The 18,760-nt window shown below is 42.7% G+C and overlaps 1 protein-coding gene across 1 annotated transcript in view; it reads right to left on the reverse strand.

Moving 5' to 3' along the window:
• The window catches only part of kbtbd4 (kelch repeat and BTB (POZ) domain containing 4), a 20,542-nt gene continuing 1,782 nt past the window's right edge, over positions 1-18,760 (reverse strand). The window contains exons 2-4 of the mRNA XM_068046438.1: positions 13,737-14,362; positions 8,565-8,671; positions 1-6,177 (exon numbers count right to left, since the gene is read on the reverse strand). Coding sequence (XP_067902539.1) covers positions 5,320-6,177; positions 8,565-8,671; positions 13,737-14,340 — 1,569 coding nt within the window. The 5' untranslated portion in view covers positions 14,341-14,362 and the 3' untranslated portion in view covers positions 1-5,319. The remainder of the gene's footprint in view (positions 6,178-8,564; positions 8,672-13,736; positions 14,363-18,760) is intronic.

Below are 18,760 nucleotides of genomic sequence, written 5' to 3' on the forward strand. Positions count from 1 at the left end.
TTTGCTCTTGGGAAAGGGTGATATTGGCAAGGATGCATTTTGCCCATCCTATGTTGCCCTGAGAATTGAGTGCCTTGCTAGGCCATCTAAGATAGCATTAAGGATCAATTGTATAGTGTAGGACTAGGAAGGGGTGGCAGGTCTCCTTCTCTGAAGGATATCAGTGAAACAATTGGGTTTTTACAACAATCCAGCAGCGTTCATAATTTTTTCTAGTGCTAGTGTCCCAGCTCTTGCAATGGTGGTGATGAACATATTAGCAAATCATCTACTGAGATGAGTTTACTCGCTCCATAGAGTCCAGATGTTAGATCAAGAGAGGACTCGAGCTTTTCCACTCTGAAATGGTTGAGAATCACATGATGTACTGTTGTTAACGTGGTTAGAAAACATTGAGACAGCATTGAATTTGTTGATCTTGTCCTGTTCTTCCAAGAAAGTGATTCACAAATGACATCGCCTGTGACCATGACAGAGGCCTTTATTCCTCCTGTAGTTAACCATTGCGGGACCCTATAAGCTGATTATAAGCAGGCTTAGGTTCGAGCCCTATCCTATCCTATGGTGACATCCATACTTATGTACATCCAGCACAAGTTGCTGCACAGGGATTAAGAGTAGGAAGCCAGGACAATTCTTTCCTCCTTCAGAATGCTGAGTGCCTCTACTGTTGCCCTGAATGATGTCAGCTAACTCAGCAGTCTGGGGATCCTAGTCTATAAAGCTGGCCAATTACAGCCTTAATAACTAGCAACCAGCAATACTTGGTGTAACTTCATGAAGATAAAAATATACCAAGGAAGAAGTTTGGAGAAACTGGGGTTGTTCTCCTTGGAGCAAAGGAGGCTGAGGGGAGACTTGATGGGCATGTACAAGATTATGACAGGTTTAAATAAGGTAGACAAAGAAAAGCTGTTCCCATGAGCTGATGGTACAAGGACCAGGGGAAACAGATCTAAGGTTTTGGGCAAGAGATAAATGGGGATGTGAGGAAGAACTTTTTTTTTACGCAGCAAATGGTAATAACCTGGAAAACTCTGCCTACGAGGATGGTGGAAGTGCAAATGGTCAATGATTTCAAAAGGAAATTAGATGGGAACTTGAGCGAAATAAACTTGCAGGTCCGGGGAGATAGATTGGGGGAATGGGACTGATTGAATTGCTCCAGAGAGAGACAGCATGGACTTAATGGGCTGAATGGCATCCTTGTGAGCAGTAGAGAACAAAGCATGTACTGAAGGTTAAAGGTTGAAATATATCCTATAGTGTATTGCTTATGGGACTAGATGGGACAAACTATGCTAAGGTAGATTTTCAACCTGTCACCTGGGAGTAAAACTGATGCAGATCAGCCGCCCTTTGTAGAAACCACTCGACTTTCAGCTGGTTAAGTTGAAAATATAGCTTGTATTCTTAAAAAACTTAAATGGATGGTGTCTAAATGCCCTCTTTTGGGAGGGTGGTATATTCATAAAGTATTCTATTGCAACCAAATGCTGCTCATCTGCTTTTTTTTATTCATTCATAGGATGTGGGTGTCGCTGCAGCATTTATTTCCCATTCCTAATTGCCTTTGAGAAGTTGATGTGAGCTGCCTTCTTAAACTGCTGCAGTCCATGTGGTGTAGGTACTCCCGCAATGCTGTTAGGTAGGGTGTTCCACGATATTTACCCAGCGACAATGAAGGAGTGGCGATATATTTCCAAGTCAGGACTGTGTGTGACTTGGATGGAAACTTGCAGGTAGTGATGTTCCCATGTGCCTGCTGTCTTTGTCCTTCTAGGTATTAGAGGTCGCAGGTTTGAAAGGTGCTATCGAAGAAGCCTTGGTGAATTGCTGTAGTGCATCCTGTAGCTGGTACACACTGCAGACACGGTGGTGGATGGGGTGCCAATCAAGTGACCTACTTTGTTGCCTGTGGGCACGGACTGCTTCATTATCTGAGGAATTATGAATGGAACTAAACACTGCAATCGCCAGTGAACATTCCCACCTCTGACCTTATGAAGAAGAGGCATTGATGAAGCAGCTGAAGATGGTTGGGCTTTAGGACACTTCCCTGATGTCCTGCAGCTGAGATGATTAGCCTCCAACAACTATCACCATCTTCCTTTTTGCTAGGCATGACTCCCACCAGTGGAGAGATTTCCCCTAACTTCAATTTTGCTAGGGCTCCTTGGTGCCACTCTCAGTCAAATGCTACCATGATGCCAAGTCACTCTCACATTACCCCTGGAATTTGCTTTTTTGTCCAGGTTTGGACCAAGGCTGTAATGAGGTTTGGAGCCAAGTGGTCCTGGCAGAACCCAAACTGAGCCTTGGTGAGCAGATTATTGATGTGTAAGTACTGCTTAATAGCACTATTGACAACACTTCTATCACTTTGCTGATGATTGAGAGGAGACTGATGGAGCGGTAATTGACAGGATTGGATTTATCCTTTTTGTCAACGAGACACACCTGGACAATTCTCCACTTTTTGTCAGATATAGTGTTGTAGCTCTACTGGAAACTGCTTGGCTAGAGGCCCTACTGGTATGCCTGATGCTGTTCCTGGGATGCTCTTCTATACTCATTAAACTAGGTTGATCTCCTGGCTTGATGGTAACCGTGGAGTGAGGGATATGCTGGGACACGAGGTTACAGATTATGGTTGAATACAATTCTTCTGCTGCTGATGGCCCACAGTGCTTCATGGATGCCCAGTTTTGAGCTGCTAGATCTTTTCTGAATCTAGCACGGTGGTAATGCCACACAGCAGTGAGAAGTTGGGACTATATCTGTGAAAGCAGTAGTCACAGAAATCCTACAATATGATAGATTGATTGGATTTGAGGGGAGGATTTAAAAAAAAAACTTGCATATATATTGTACCTTTCATGACCTCAGGATGTCCCACGTAGTCATTGTTCTGTAGGAAATGTGGCAGCTAATTTGCACACAATAAGGTCCCGCACACAGTAAGGTCCCACAAACAGCAATGACCAAAGAATCTGTTTTATGATGTTGAGGGATAAATACTGACCAGAACAACAGGGGTAACACCTCTGCTCTTCTTCAAAATAGTGCCAAAATCTTGAGTTACGAGAATTTTCATCTCTCGTAACTTTAACAAAGTTGATGATAATGAGATTAGCAACTCATCTCCTTCCACAATTTTTTTTAGTTACTTGTTGTCTTCTTCACCTTGTTCCATGCCATGCACTACTAGTAGTCAGAGGGTGGGCAGGTTGCCTGCTTTTAGGTCTGTTAATACCACGAGGTGAACAACAGTGATAAAGTCCTTAAATTTTCTCTTCCTTTTTGAGGAGTCCCTGGTAGAAATTGCAACTTGGGAGGGTGGGGCTTAAAGATGCAAACCAGGGGACAATTACTCAATGTCATAGTATACTAATACACCAGTGCACTGTTGCACAAGGCCACTTTCAGCAATATTTCAGTCAATGAAATATTGTGGACTATTTCCTCTGTATACTATTATCATGCAGGCCCCCACCTGCCAAGAATGAGTCACATTGATTTTGAACTGTTGCTGGAGTGAGGAAATGACTTGAACAGATCAGCCATGGCTGGAAAAAAACATGTGCATACTAACACACAGTGCTTGTGTAGACAAAGGACCAGAACCTGACACATTCAACCCACAATACATGTTGATCACTGGACAGTGAGGGGTTGGGGAAGCACATTCCAGACCTTGCTAAGATGATACAATCCACAGAGCCAAGAAGTGGTCAGACCAGTTAGTCACATGACTAACCTGCTTGGCAACCTGGGTTCTTCTGAATTGTACAAACAGTTTGAACTCAAGAGTGTTTGCTCCTGGACAGAAAGGACCTCTCCTGTCTGTCTGCTTCCATCTCTTTCTCACAAGCCTCTGAATCCACTGAAGACACATAAACCCCAAGAAAGAAAAGTCTCCTACAGCGAACAAGGTTTAAGAAGAATACTGGGCCCCAATGAAAAGCAAGAGCTACTTACAATCAAGGACTCTACAGTGAGCTCAAAGAACCCTAACAAAAACTATTCAGATATTGCCTCAAATTTTTCCTCTGCTCTGTTCTGTATCTATTTGCATGTGTGTATCGCGTATGCATGCTAGCCTGGGCGCGTCGTGTATCCGTAGGCGTCAACCGAATTAGAGTTTAAGTTTAATAAATTTCAACCTTCCTTCTTTAAACCTAAGAAAACCTGTTTGCACTGTTTTTTTTTGGCCTTATAATTGGAAAGCAGTGAACAAGGGTTCACCAAGGGGGAGCTAAAAACACTGTGTGTTTAAAATTAAACCCTGTTACGGAAAGACCAGGTGAAAGCTGAGAGGGACCCCTAGACACCTTTCTCACCTGGTCGTAACACTATTTCTGATTTTATTACATACTTATATATATTTGTAGGTGCACAAAGGAAATCTTCCCTGATTGCGTCTAAAACAAGAATACATTTGTTAAAGCATGTATTGCAGAAGACATTATTACTTTGTGGTTAATCTCTTTTTCATAAAAGGAACTGACATCATAATGTTACGATAAAAGTAATGTTGGCACCAATTTAATTGAAAAATATTTCTCGACAGAGCACTGTCACCCTTATGTAGAATTATGTAGTTCTTTTCTTATCCTTTCTAGTTCTATCTTAGTTTCAAATAAAGATGGTTGAAATATTTTTTATTTTATTTCTATTTAGAGATACAGCACTGAAACAGGCTCTTTGACCCACCGAGTCTGTGCCGACCAACAACCACCCATTTATACTAACCTTGCAGTAATCCCATATTCCCCACCACCTACCTATACTAGGGGCAATTTATAATGGCCAATTTACCTATCAACCTGCAAGTCTTTGGCTGTGGGAGGAAACCGGAGCACCCGGTGAAAACCGACGCGGTCACAGGGAGAACTTGCAAACGCCGCACAGGCAGTACCCAGAATCAAACCCGGGTCCCTGGAGCTGTGAGGCTGCAGTGCTAACCACTGCGCCGCCCTAAATAATTTGTGAGGCAATATTTATTAAATTATGTTTAGGTCAATTAATGCCAGATCAAATCAAAACACAAGTATTGACGTTTTGTTATCAACAGCAGTAGTTTTAAAAACAGGTGCTCTGGCCAGTGAACTAAATACCTAAAAACTGCAATTAAATCTTAAATTGGTTTGTGATATGTGGTAAACATTTGATCACTGCTGGCTTTTGGAAAATAGATGATGCAATTATGGATTGACATTGAATTAAATTGTGTCAATGAACCATTACAAACTTTCACAATGCAAATCTGTCCTCCAATCACTTTACTGCAAGTTTAATTTCAGGATTCATTTAAAATTATGCCAAAACAAACTGCCAATTGGTCAGCAGTATCTCAATTCCACTTATTACCGAGACCACAGATGTGGCTGGGTTCAATTTTAATGTATTGGCATCACCCTTTTTACACTTATCTCTGAAAACATAGATACACCCATTGCAACTAGCAATCTTCCAGAGGGAGGGTACACGACTCCAAACCTCTGGGAAGCGCAGTCTGGTGAAGCTGTCAAGCAGTGGATTGTAACATACCAAAGAGTCCCCCTCTGCTACAATAAAAATCAGGTCCTTGTGAATAGCGGCATGCATACGGCCTGCAAAGGGAAGGAGGTACGACTTTAATTGGCATGTTCTGGAGCGTGTGTCAAAACATTGTATGAGACGAGATGGTTTGGTAAAGAAGTCCAGGTCATTCTCCTCCCCACCCAGAAGATAGATAGTTCCATTAAGATTAACACCGGCAGCACAAGATACTGCAGTGTCCAGCTGATTGGTTTCAACCCATACATTATCACAGACCACATAATAAATGATGGCACTGGAAAGCGTATCCTGTAGCGTTTTTCCACCCAGTGAATAAATGGCATCCTCACTTGGAACGGACACCAGTGTGTGCTGAAGGCGATCTCTTGGCAGTGATGCGCACTGTTCCCAGTCCATTGTTTCCATGTTACACTTCCACATCCGTCGTGGGATAGGGCCACCTACAACATATAAGTCACTGCCATGCTTACATGCAGCCGTGATCTGCTGGCGCAATCTATTTTGCCCACTGACACTGATGGCATCATCATCACAATGCAAAGAAACTGCCAATGAGTGTGTCCGAGTGTCTTCCTTTCCAATCAGATAAATATGAACAATCTCACCAATTTCCTGTTTGAGACATAAAAAATTACAAACCTGATAAACAACAATCACTGTGTTTCTTTAAATGATAATCCTAAAATCAATACAATAAACTGCATAGCTGTGTCATTATTGGGCTGATTCCAAAAGACTTTCTTCTTTAGACAGTAAGACTTAAGTGCTTACCACGACTTGTTGAATCATTTTTCTGTTTATCACCAGAAGCACTTTTTATTCTGAGTTGAGGGTAAATCAAACATGTCCCCTACCTTTGATCACTTTCTCTATACAAGTAAGACAAGCAAACCCATCCTATCAGTAACTGATGCAGCAAAACAACTGTACAATCCCCTCTGCACATTAGAGTGAGGTGTCCTCCAAAAACCTGAGTGAATTACCTACAATTTCTGATAACAGCACTTTTGGTTAATAAAATATATTTCAATTAATATTTTCAAACTCCTGGAGGATTATTTTTTTTGGGTCATAAGGAAAATAATGTAAAAATTTTGATATATTAAATTTGGGGCAATCGGCCAATGCGTTTAGTAGTTATTGTAGTAACGTAGTAAAATAGTCTCTCATTAAATCATTGGTGGCAAGGTTCAAATTACATTTGATCAAAATTAAATCTTAAATTTTAAGTGACCAGCAGCTAAGTTTCTGGAATTGGCAGCTATGCCGATATCATCAGTTACTGAAACCATACACTCGACTCAATGAAGCGGTGTTGTAGTAGCTGCTTTGGGCTCCACCTGCCCAGATTTGACTGCAAATATGGTAAGTCATGCTTCAGTGCTCTATGATTTACACATTTGATGACCCTTAATAATCTTTCAATGAGTGAATTTGATTAAAAAAAAGGATATATATGCAGAGTGGAAAAAAATCAAAGTTCAATGTTTTTGCCTGCAAATGTTAAAAACTATGGTTTTTAAAATTCGTTAAAAATTCGATATAGAGTCATACAGCACTGAAACAGGCCCTTCGGCCCACTGAGTCTGTGCTGACCATCAACCATCCATTTATACTAATCCTACATCAATCCCATATTCCCTACCACATCCCCACCTTCCCTCAATTCTCCTACCACCTACCTATACTAGGGGCAATTTACAATGGCCAATTTACCTATCAACCTGCAAGTCTTTGGCTGTGGGAGGAAACCGGAGCACCCGGTGGAAACCCACACGGTCACAGGGAGAACTTGCAAACTCCACTCAGGCAGTACCCAGAACTGAATCCGGGTCGCTGGAGCTGTGAGGCTGCGGTGCTAACCACTGCCCCACTGTGCGACAATGGCAAGGTTGAATTTGTTGCCCATCCCTAGTTGCTATGAGGTGGTGAGCCGTGTCCTTGTGGTGATGGTGCTTTCAAAATAGTGCCAGATAGGAAATTCCAGGATGTCAACCAAGAAACGATGAAGGTACTGCAAAATATGTCCAATTCACGATAGTGTATGACTTGGAGGGAAATTTGATGGTTAACAGCGTTCCTCCAACATTGTTGCTCTTGGCCTGAATGGTAGAGGTGACTAGGGAGGGAGATTGTTAAAATAACGTTAATGAATTACTGTAATGCATTCTATAGACCGTACAAACTGCAACTACAGTGCGCTGATGAAGAGGCTGGAGTTCAATGTCAGGGTCACTGATCAAGTAAACGGTTCTATTCTGGATGGTACTGTTCTTCGAGTACTGTTGTAGCTGCACCGATCTAAGCAAGTGGTGAGTACTCCATCATATTCTTGACTTGAGCCTTATAGTGGAGAGGGTTTAGTGGTCAGGAGGTAAGCCACTCACAATACAGTATCCAATCTCTGACCTGCTCTTGCTGCCATTGGCTGGACCAATTAGGTTTCTGGTCAATGGTGATCCCCCTCACAAGATAGTGGGGAATTTGGCAATGGTTGCAATCTTGAAGGTCAAGGGAAGATAGTTGGGCTCTCTGTTCGAAGTAGTCATTACCTGACACTTAGGTGGCATACATATTACTTGCCACTTGTCTGCCCATGCCTGGATATTATCTGACTGAACACTGTGGAATCGTTGGCAAACAGCACCACTCCTGACCTTATGATGGAGGGAAGGTTACTGCTGAAGCAGTTGCAGATGGTTGTGCTGAGGATGCTTCCCTGAGGAACTCTTGCAGTGATGATTTAACCATGTAGTAATGCTGTATCATTCAGAACTCTACAAATCTATGGACACAACTCATTTAAGTCATCTAAGCAATGCTTCTCACTGTGTAAACTGTAACAGTTTGGATTAATGCATTTCCATTAAGGGTAAAGGTTAAACTCTGCAAATAGCAATATTCTGTAGGAATCATTCTGTTTCACACTTATGGGAAACTTTAGTTTCAGGGAATGTATTGGTGGGGCATTTACACTGGCTAGTATTGAGGTAATGTACCTTTAAACTGGATGTCAGGTTCTCAGAGTATTGTGCTCGCTCTTCCTTGTTATGGTCTATCCAAGTTTCTATGGCTTTGGCAGGCTTCTGAGAGCTGGGAACACCATCTACAGTATCATGAAAGAAAAGGTTATTTTAGTTTCCTAGCATCATTTGGCACAAATGCAGACTGGGCTGACTTTTGGCTCACAACCACACATTTTATGCCTGTGAAAAGTCCAACCCCAATTTTTGTGTGAACCTTGCTTAAGGCTTAATTCAAATATTGAAATAGGAGTCAGATGATGCAGTTAAGACCTCAATGTGATTTTCATGTCAATCAGCATTCCACTGCTGCCTCCTGAACCAGTCCACTAATCGTGGGCGGCACAGGCCAGGAGGTGACCATTTCCAGTACTGCTGAAAGAGATCATTAGCTGCAATTAGGGAAAGTTGCAAGCAGGTCTGGTACTCCTTTTTCCTTGATTAATTTAAGAGTCTTGAGCATTAACTGCATTGATCCCACTGATCTTTGTCCTTCAAGGTGCTGCTGCAGGGCCATAATCACTGTCTGTTGCCCTGGATTTCCTGCTTTTTTAAAAAGGGAAGTTACCTAGAAGCAGTGCAATTAGCACTGGTAACTCACCTATTCAATGATAAGTAAGTTTGACTATGAAAATCAATCGCATCCACTACCAGTTGCCCTACCCACCACTTGCCTGATTACAATGGAAAAATAAATCATCTTCACTGTCTCTCTTATACACCCCGTCACAGAAATGGGTCCACAGAAGAAAGTTATGGATCTTGTCTTAATGTTAATGACTTGTGCTCCCTTTAACCAACATGAACTGATGATTACTGTTGATTAATCTCCATTAAATTACCAATTTGGTGTATTTTCTTGGTGAGAAATTAATTTAAAATAGTTCATGAAAATAATCCAGTTCAAAACATCAGTTTATAGAAAGAATTATTCACGATGAAATAAGAGCCATTACTTACAAGAAATCCATTGTGGGACCATTTCTATGACAAGCAGTATGGGGAAGACAGTGTCTGGATTCTTGAAAGGTAATTGCTCTCAATTTAGTGACAAGTTAAAATAACCATTGCTAGAGAGAGAGAGAAATTGAGCTTTGGTTTATATTCAACCTTAAAATACTCTTAACAGATATTTATGGGTTATACAAATTTCTGATAGAAACTTTACTCCCCATTAAGAATTCCAAAGGTTCCTTTAAAAATGTATTTACAACAATAGAGTGTTTCTTTTCAACTCACTATATGAACTAAATTGGTTGGACTTTCCCCAGTCTAACAGAAGCAAAATCTTACCAGAAACTATCTTCATCAGTTTTGTTTACTCGGCTTCACCCTAGTTCATTTCCATTAACATATAAACAGTGATTAACCATTTGGCTTTATCAACACTGAACCGTAGCTGTGCACAGACTAAGTTAAAAACCTATGGGGTGAAATATCTTTTAACAAAAATATGTACTATTTTATATAATAAATGATGTAGTACAAAAGTTATATTCTCAGATATTCCACTTTTCAAAGTTATACGCTCATGTTAGCAGACCATTAATTGCAGAGAAAAACATTTTCCTATTTTTATTATTTTATCAAAAACTTTCTCTTTAATAGTCTTTAGCTTTAGGGGAGGCAGTGGCATAGTGGTATTCTCTCTGGACCTGTAGCCCAGAGACCCAGGGTATTGCTCTTGGGCATGGTTTTGTATCCCACCACGGCAGAAGGTGGAATCTGAACTCAATTAAATATGGAATTAAAAGCTAGTCTAATGATGGCCATGAAACCGACGGTCATAAAAACCCATCTGGTTCACTAATGTCCCATACGGAAGGAAATCTGCTGTCCTTACCTGGCGTACATGTGACATCAGACCCACAGCAGTGTGGTTGACTCTTAAATGCCCTCTGAAATGGCCTAGCATGCCACTCAGTTGTATCAAACCGCTACAAAGTCAATAAGGAATGAAACCGGGCGGACCACCCAGAAATGACAACATCAAACCCAGCCCTGTCGACCCTGCAAAGCCCTCCTTACTAACATCTGGGAGCTTGTGCCAAAGTTAGGAGAGCTGTCCCACAGACTAGTCAGCAGCGGGACATAGTCATACTCACGGAATCACATCTTACAGACAATGTCCCAGTCATCACCATCACCATTCCCGGGAATGTCCTGTCCCACCAGCAGGACAGACCCAGCAGAGGTGGTGGCACAATGGTATGCAGTCGGGAGCGAGTTGGCCTGGGAGTCCTGAACATCCACTCCAGATCCCATGAAGTCTCACGGCATGAAGGCAAACATGGGCAAGGAAACCTCTTGCCGATTCCCACCTACCGCACCCCCCACCCCGAGCTGATGACTCAGTACTCCTCCATGTTGAACACCACTTGGAGGAAGCACCAAGGGCGGCAAGAGCGCAGAATGTACTCTGGGTGGGGGACTTCAATGTCCATCACCAAGAGTGGCTCAGTAGCATTACTGACCGAGCTGGCCGAGTCCTAAAGGACATAACTGTTTGACTGGGCCTACGGCAGGTGGTGAGGGAACCAACAAGAGGGGAAAACCTACTTGGCCTTGTCCTCATCAATCGGCCTGTCGCAGATGCATCTGTCCACAACAGTATTGGTAGGAGTGACCATCGCACAGTCCTTGTGGAGACAAAGTCCTGTCTTCGCATTGAGGATCCCCTCCATTGTGTTGTGTGATGCTACCACCATGCTAAATGGGATAGACTTCGAACACATCTAGCAACTCAAAAACTGGGCATCCATGAGGCGCTGTGGCCATCAGCAGCAGCAGCAGAATTGTACTCGACCACAATCTGTAACCTCATGGCCCAGCATATCCCCCACTGTACCATTACCAACAAGCCAGGATAAAGATTGCAGGAGGTCATGCCAGGAGCAGCTCCAGGCATTCCTCAAAATGAAGTGTCAACCTGGTTGAAGCTACAACCCAGGACTACATGCCTGCCAAACAGCAGAAGTAGCATGCGATAGACAGAGCTAAGTGATCCCATAACCAACGGATCAGATCTAAGCTCTGTAGTCCTGTCACATCCAGTCGTGAATGGTGGTGGGCAATTAAACAACTAACTGGAGGATGTGGCTCCACAAATATCCACATCCTCAATGCTGGGGGAGCCCAGCACATCAGTGCAAAAGGTAAGGCTGAGGCATTTGCAATAATCTTCAGCCAGAGGTGCCAAGTGGATGATCCATCTCGGCCTCCTCCTGAAGTCCCCAGCATCACAGATACCAGTCTTCAGCGATTTAGATTCTCTCCACATGATATCAAGAAACGACTAAAGGCACTGGATATTGCAATGGCTATGGGTCCTGACAACATTCCGACAATAGTATGAAGACCTCTGCTCCAGAACCTGCTGCGCCCCTAGTCAAGCTGTTCCAGTACAGCTACAACACTGGCATCTACCTGGCAATTTGGAAAATTGGCATCCTGACTTGGAACTATATCACCATTCGTTTACTGTCGCTGGGTCAAAATCATGGAACTCCCTTCCTAACAGGACTCTGGGTATACCTACCCCACATGGACTGCAGCAGTTCAAGAAGGCGGCTCACCGCCACCTTCTTAAGGGCAATTAGGGATGGGCAATAAATGCTGTCATAGCCAGCGATGCCCACATCCCATGAATGAATAAAAAATCCAGCCAAGCTGTTCTAGTACAGCTACAACACTGGCATCTACCCGACAATGTGGAAAATTGCCCAGCTATGTCCTGTCCACAAAAAGCAGGACTAATCCAAATCCGGCCAATTACTGCCCCATCAGTCTGCTTTCAATCATCAGCAAAGTGACAGAAGATGTTGTTGCCAGAGCTATCAAGCGGCAATAAATGTTGTCCTAGCCAGCAATGCCCACATCCCATGAATAAAAAAAAAAGTTTTTGAGATGTGGATTATGAGAATGTTTTATATAAATGATGGCAAAGCCTTCACAGAAAGACTACCCAAAAATTTTTTTACATTCTACGTATGATGATAAATTATTTAGACAGTATATAGATGCTATGATGGTACATCAGGAGAGCATACCAATTCGTTCAGAGTTTAACTAGTTCACAGAATGAGTTCAAGGCCTTGGAGAGAGTGCAGAGTAGATTTGTCAGAATGATACCAGGGATGAGGGACTATCGTTATGTGAAAAGACTAGAAAAGGGGAATGTTCTTCTTGGAGCAGAGAAGATCAAGGGAAGACTAAATGGAGATATTCAAAATTACCAAGGGTTTTGATATAGTAAATAAGGAGAAACTATTTCCACTGGCAGAAGGGTCAGTAAACAATAAGATAATTGGCAAATGAACCAGAGGGGAGATGAGGAGAACTTTTTTATGCAGCAAGTAGTCGTGATCTGGAATGCACTACCTCAAAGAGTGGTGGAAGCAGATTCAATAAAACCTTTCGAAAGGGAATTGGATATATACCTGCAAAGGAAACATTTGTATGGTGATGGGGAAAACAGCAGGGGAGTGGGCCTAATTTGATAACTCTTTCAAAGAGTTCAATCAGGCATGATCAGCTTAATGGCTTCCTTCTGTGCTGTATAAGTCTATGAACAATTTATTGGAATATATAAAGTGTGTCTTACTGTCTTTTGATGTTCATGCACTTTCTTCTATGTGCCTCTTCTTTCCCAAAAAAAAGCATAATTATTTTATAGGTAATGCATTCCGATAAATTAGAATATTCCTTTTTGTGAAGTTGATCCACTCATATAGAATCATGGGTATGCATAACTCAGACACTTGAGTTCCCACCTGAAAGGGAATTTTGCAACAGATATTTAGCAAGAGCTAAAGTCTGGAAGGAATACACCTTTGACGTTTTGCAGCTGGCCTTAAATTTAAAATGGGACACTCTTGGGTCTGACTTTCTCCGTAATCAATATTGGTAGGAAGGGATGGATATAAAGTTTAAGCGTGATAGAGAAGGACAAATAAATATTTCTTAATGTACCAGAGATTGTTTATTCTTTTAGAAAGCCTATATGATTATCTGCTACGTCAAGGAGTGTTCCCTCCAACAGTAAAACTGGCTTAGCCACCACAAGGGGCCATGTACTTTTCACTTACAAGTAATCTCTTTCCAGAAGTTCCATTCCATCAAGAAAAATCAAGACAGATAAATATGTACCTTTAATGATGTCTGTGAACAATCTTACAGGTAGTTTCACAAAATCTTCTGTCTTGTGAAGCTGTAACAGGTGTGTTTTTGCACATTGTTTTGCTGCTGTGTACAGTTTCTGGTCACTGTGCTGATCTGCTAACCACATGACCTGTAAACAGTTCCTGATGTCAACTGTCCGAGCCAGAAACCGAGAGCACTCTTCAAAAAGTGAGGTCAACTGGTACATATCTGCCACCTCATATGTCTCCTGGAGGTCCTCCACCCTCAATTTTACAGTGCCTCGGTAGATATAGTCCACAAGGAGCTGGAAAACACTTGCATTCACATCTTTGAGTTCTATAACATCATTATGAGCTTCTTTTAAATTAGAGGTGAACATCGAACGGAAGAAGCAGCTCTGAGCAGAAAGCACTAGCCGGTGCAGCTGAAATTCTTTACCTTCCACGGAGATGGTAACGTCTGCAAACAACCTGTCATCAAGGCACAGATCCATAATGCTCTGAGCAACTCGTACAGAATGTAATCTGTCTGTGAAGGTGTAGCTCATGAAGTAACTCTCCTCTGTTGCATCTGCAATGGTTGCACCTCCTGCATCACCACTTGGCTCCATTTCGCAACAGTAAAATCAGGACCTAGGGGAACAATTTAATTTTAAAAGATAATGTCAGTTACAATTTTCTTTGTATTACTATCATTATATAGAGAAACATCACTATGCTACTAGATCAGTAGAAACAAAAAGTTAAAAATTCCTTTTGCTAACCTAAATCTATCCAAACACCAGCACCCCCCACCCGTCAAAATCATGAACATTGTACATCACACCAATACAAAGCTGCAACGCCTTGCTTGAATGTAAATGCCTTCAACCTGGATTAAATCTGTACACAAAATTTGAGCTAAGCATATTAAACGCAAGGAACACATGTAATGTTGGTACACATGGTGTAAATGCCAAGAGGAAATCACGTACAATGGTGTTACAAAACCATTAACTTTATTTTTCGGAATTTCAAATGAAATTAATACACAGTAAATCAGATGGACTCAAATTATCCTCTCTCCAATGGGATTTCTGTTTGTCTCTTTCACCATGTCCACCTTCACTGCTTTCCATTTCCCTTCTCATGTTTAGTCAGGTATCTACCAAATCATCAGCTGTCTCAATTTTTCTACTCAGCTCACTCACCCTAACCTACCTCCCGCTGAACTTGCAGGACTCTGTGTTCTCTCAGGGCCAACTCTAACCACCATCATTAAACCTATTGACAAAGGCGGTGCTGTGTTCTTTGATAAACTAACTTCTACCTAGCGGAGACTGAATGCCAACTCACTGACACCTCCTCCTACCTCTTCCAGGACCATGACCTCACCACTGAAAATCGAGCCATTCTTTCCCAGACTGTCACTGACCTCATCTGCTCTCGAGATCTTCCCTCCATGGCCTCCGACTTCATAGTTCCGCACCCTCACCCCCACAAGCCCATTTCTATCTCCTTCATAAGATCCACAAACAGGACTGCCCTGGTAGATCCATCGTTTTAGCCTCTTCTTGTCCCTCAGAACTGATTTCTTATCTTGACAGTCTTTCTCCTCCCCTTGTCCAGTCTCTTCCCACCTACTTCTGGGACTCTTCAGACGCTTTCCTTCACTTTAACGGTTTCCAGTTTCCTGGCCGTAACCATATGTCACCATGGATGTCCAATCACTCAACACTTCTATCCCCCACAAAGGTGGTCTGAGAGGTCTCTGGTTCTTCCTTGAACGGAGGCCCAACTAGTCCCTATCCATCACACCCTCTTTTGCCTGGTTGAACTTATTACATTGAACAACCTCTCATTTGACTCTACTTACTTCTTCCAAATAAAAGATGTTGCTTATGGGAACCTGTATGGGTCCTAGCTATGTCTGCCTTTCGTGGGATTATGCGGAACATTCTTTGTTCAAGTTCCATCCTTCAGCTCTTTTTCCGCTACACTGATGACTGTATCAGTGTTGCTTTCTGCTCTCGTCCCAAACTAGAAAATTTCATCAACTTTACTTCCAATTTCCAGTCTTCCCTCACTTTCACATAGTCCATCTCCGACTCCTCCATTCCCTTCCTCAACTTCTGTATCTCCATTTTTGGGGATAGGCTACGAAATAATAGCCACTATAAGTGCTTCCACAGCTAACTTGATGATACTTCCTTGCATTCCTATAAGGATTCTATTCCATTCTCCCAGTTTCTCTGTCTCCTGTTGCATCTGTTCTGACAATGCCACGATCCATACCAGTGCTTCCAGTGCCTCCCTTTTTCCTCAATTAAGGATTCCCTTTCACTGTTGCCGACAGGGCCCTCAACTGTATCATCCCATTTCCTGCATTTCTGCTTTCGCCCCTTCCCCACCCTCTCAGAACCATTATAGGGTTCCCCTTGTCCTCACCTTCCACCCACCAGCTTCCAGATTCAACAGATCAACCTCTGCTATTTCCACCACTTGCAAACACATCTTACCCTCCCTTTTCGACATTCTGAAGGGACTATTCCTCTGCAACCCCCCGGGCCACTCTTCAATAACCCATAATACCCCCTCCACTTCACACATGGCACTTTCCAATGCAAGCGCAGTAGATGCAACGCCTACCCTTTCATTTCCTCCCTTCCTGCTGTCCAGCGTCTCCTTTCAGGTGAAACAGCGAAACAGGGCGGGGGGGGGGGGGGGGGGGGGGGAGCAGAATGGCCGGAGAGAGCAGCGAGGGGGGGAGCGGAGCTTGACGCATGGGTGAATACGTTAGCGTTGCATTGCTGCACACGTAAAGCACATGTGCAGAGGCTGACCAGGCGCAAAGATGCACACGTCACGCGACGACATCATCGGCGCATGCGCTAACCAGTCCTGGCAAGTCAGAACGCAACGCATGCGCAGAGAGCAGGAGGCCGTCTGCGCAAGTGCACACCTTGGCGCAGCCTGATGATGTCAATGGCCGGCTGCGTTGTCAGGAATCATTTTGTTAAAAGAATTGAGGGTCTCTTCCTCCACCACCATTCCTGGCAGCGAATTTCAGACACCCACCACCGTCTGGGTGAAAAAGTTTCCCCTCATGTCTCCTCTAATCCTTCTACCAATTACCTTAAATCTGTGCCCCCTGGTAACTGACCTCCACGCCAGGGGAAACAGAACCTTCCTGTCCACTCTATCTAGGCCCCTCATAATTTTGTACACCTCAATCAAGTCACCCCTCAGCCTCCTCAGTTCCAGGGAAAACAACCCTAGCCTCTCCAATCTTTCCTCATAGCTTCAACCTTCAAGTCCTGGCAACACTCTTGTTAGAAAAGCAAAGGGAGGACATGAAAAATTATTGGCAGGTAAAATCAAGGAAAACCCCAAGATGTTTTTATCAGTACATTAAGAGCAAGAGGATAAATAAGGAAAGGGTAGGGCCTATCAGAGATGTACAGGGGAACTTATGCTGTTGATGATGATTTCGCTATAGCATTTACACCTCCTTGAGATCCATCTTTTGTTTCTTTACTTATCCCATTACCACCTCCTTTGGCCTTGTACCATCATCCCTTTTGTCATTTAATCACTCCTGGCTTCTGCCCTATCACAGACCTTCTCCCTGTTCTTTCCTTCCCTGCCACTGCACTTCTTTAAAACCTGTTACATCTCTAACTTGTTCCTCTTCTAATGAAAGAAGGTCATCAATGTGAATGAAAGAAGGTCATCAATGTGAAACATTAACTTTGTTTCTCTCTCCACAGATGTCTGATTGGCTGAGTATTTCCAGCATTTTCTGTTTCTACTTCAGATTTCCAACATCTGCAGTATTTTGCTTTTGGACTCAAATCATCATTTGATTACCAAATAAATTAAGATTTTAAGAGGAAAGGATAATTTGAGTAGTGGGATGAAATTCAAGTAAAGCTAGTGAATAAAATGATATCAAATCAAATGGCAGATAATATGTGATACTATGTTATGCAGAATAGTTGTAACATAATAATTCAAAAAGAAATATTGACCACATCATTCAGAGGGTGGTGAATCTTTGGAATTCTCTATCCCAGAGGGCTGTGGAAACTCAATCATTGAGCATGTCCAAGACAAAAATTGATAAATATCTGGATACTAATGACATCAAGGGATATGGGGATAGCGTGGGAAAGTGGCATTGAGGTAGATGATAGGCCATGATCTAACTGAATAGCCTACCCCTACTCCTATGCTCCCATCATGACTTCATGAAAATACTTAGAACAGAAACTTTGCATTTCAATGACAGTGATGATATTAAAAGATCAGCCTCTTCGGTGTGTAGTTTTGGTGTGGTGCTACCATAGTATATCACAAGAATAATGCTCCCCCAAAAATGGACAATATTTATTTTATGCTGACTTCTAATTTGTCAAGTTGGGCAGACTGGCAACCCCACAAAACCTATCAACAAACATGGCTCAGTAGATCTTTCATATATAACATCAAGAGACAATTAATTATTTTTGTAGCTAAAAGTTAATGTATTTAAAATACATATTTGTTTTAAATTGTGTTATTCGACACAACTTCCATCCCATGATAGGATTCCCCTTGTACTTACCTTCCACCCCACCAGCCTCTGCCATTTCCGCCACCTCCAGTGCGATGCCACAACCAAACGCATGTTCCCCTCCCAGCTTTCCGAAGGGACCGTTTTCTCCACAACACCCTGATCCACTCCTCAATCACCCCAAAACATGCAAAAGTAGGAGATGAAATAGCTGCCCTTTTAACCTCCTCCCTTCTCACCATCCAAGTCCCCAAACACTCCTTCCAGGTGAAACAGCAACTTACTAGTATTTCTTTTAATTTATAGTGTATTTGTTGCTCACGATGTGGCCTGCTCTACACTGGGGAGACCAAACGCAGATTGGGTGATCCCTTTGAGGCGGCACAGTGGCACAGTGGTTAGCACTGCAGCCTCACAGCTCCAGGGACCCGGGTTCGATTCTGGGTACTGCCTGTGCGGAGTTTGCAAGTTCTCCCTGTGTCTGCGTGGGTTTCCTC

This window comes from Heterodontus francisci, chromosome 14, assembly GCF_036365525.1.
Source record: "Heterodontus francisci isolate sHetFra1 chromosome 14, sHetFra1.hap1, whole genome shotgun sequence".
NCBI classification, from domain to species: Eukaryota; Metazoa; Chordata; class Chondrichthyes; order Heterodontiformes; family Heterodontidae; genus Heterodontus; species Heterodontus francisci.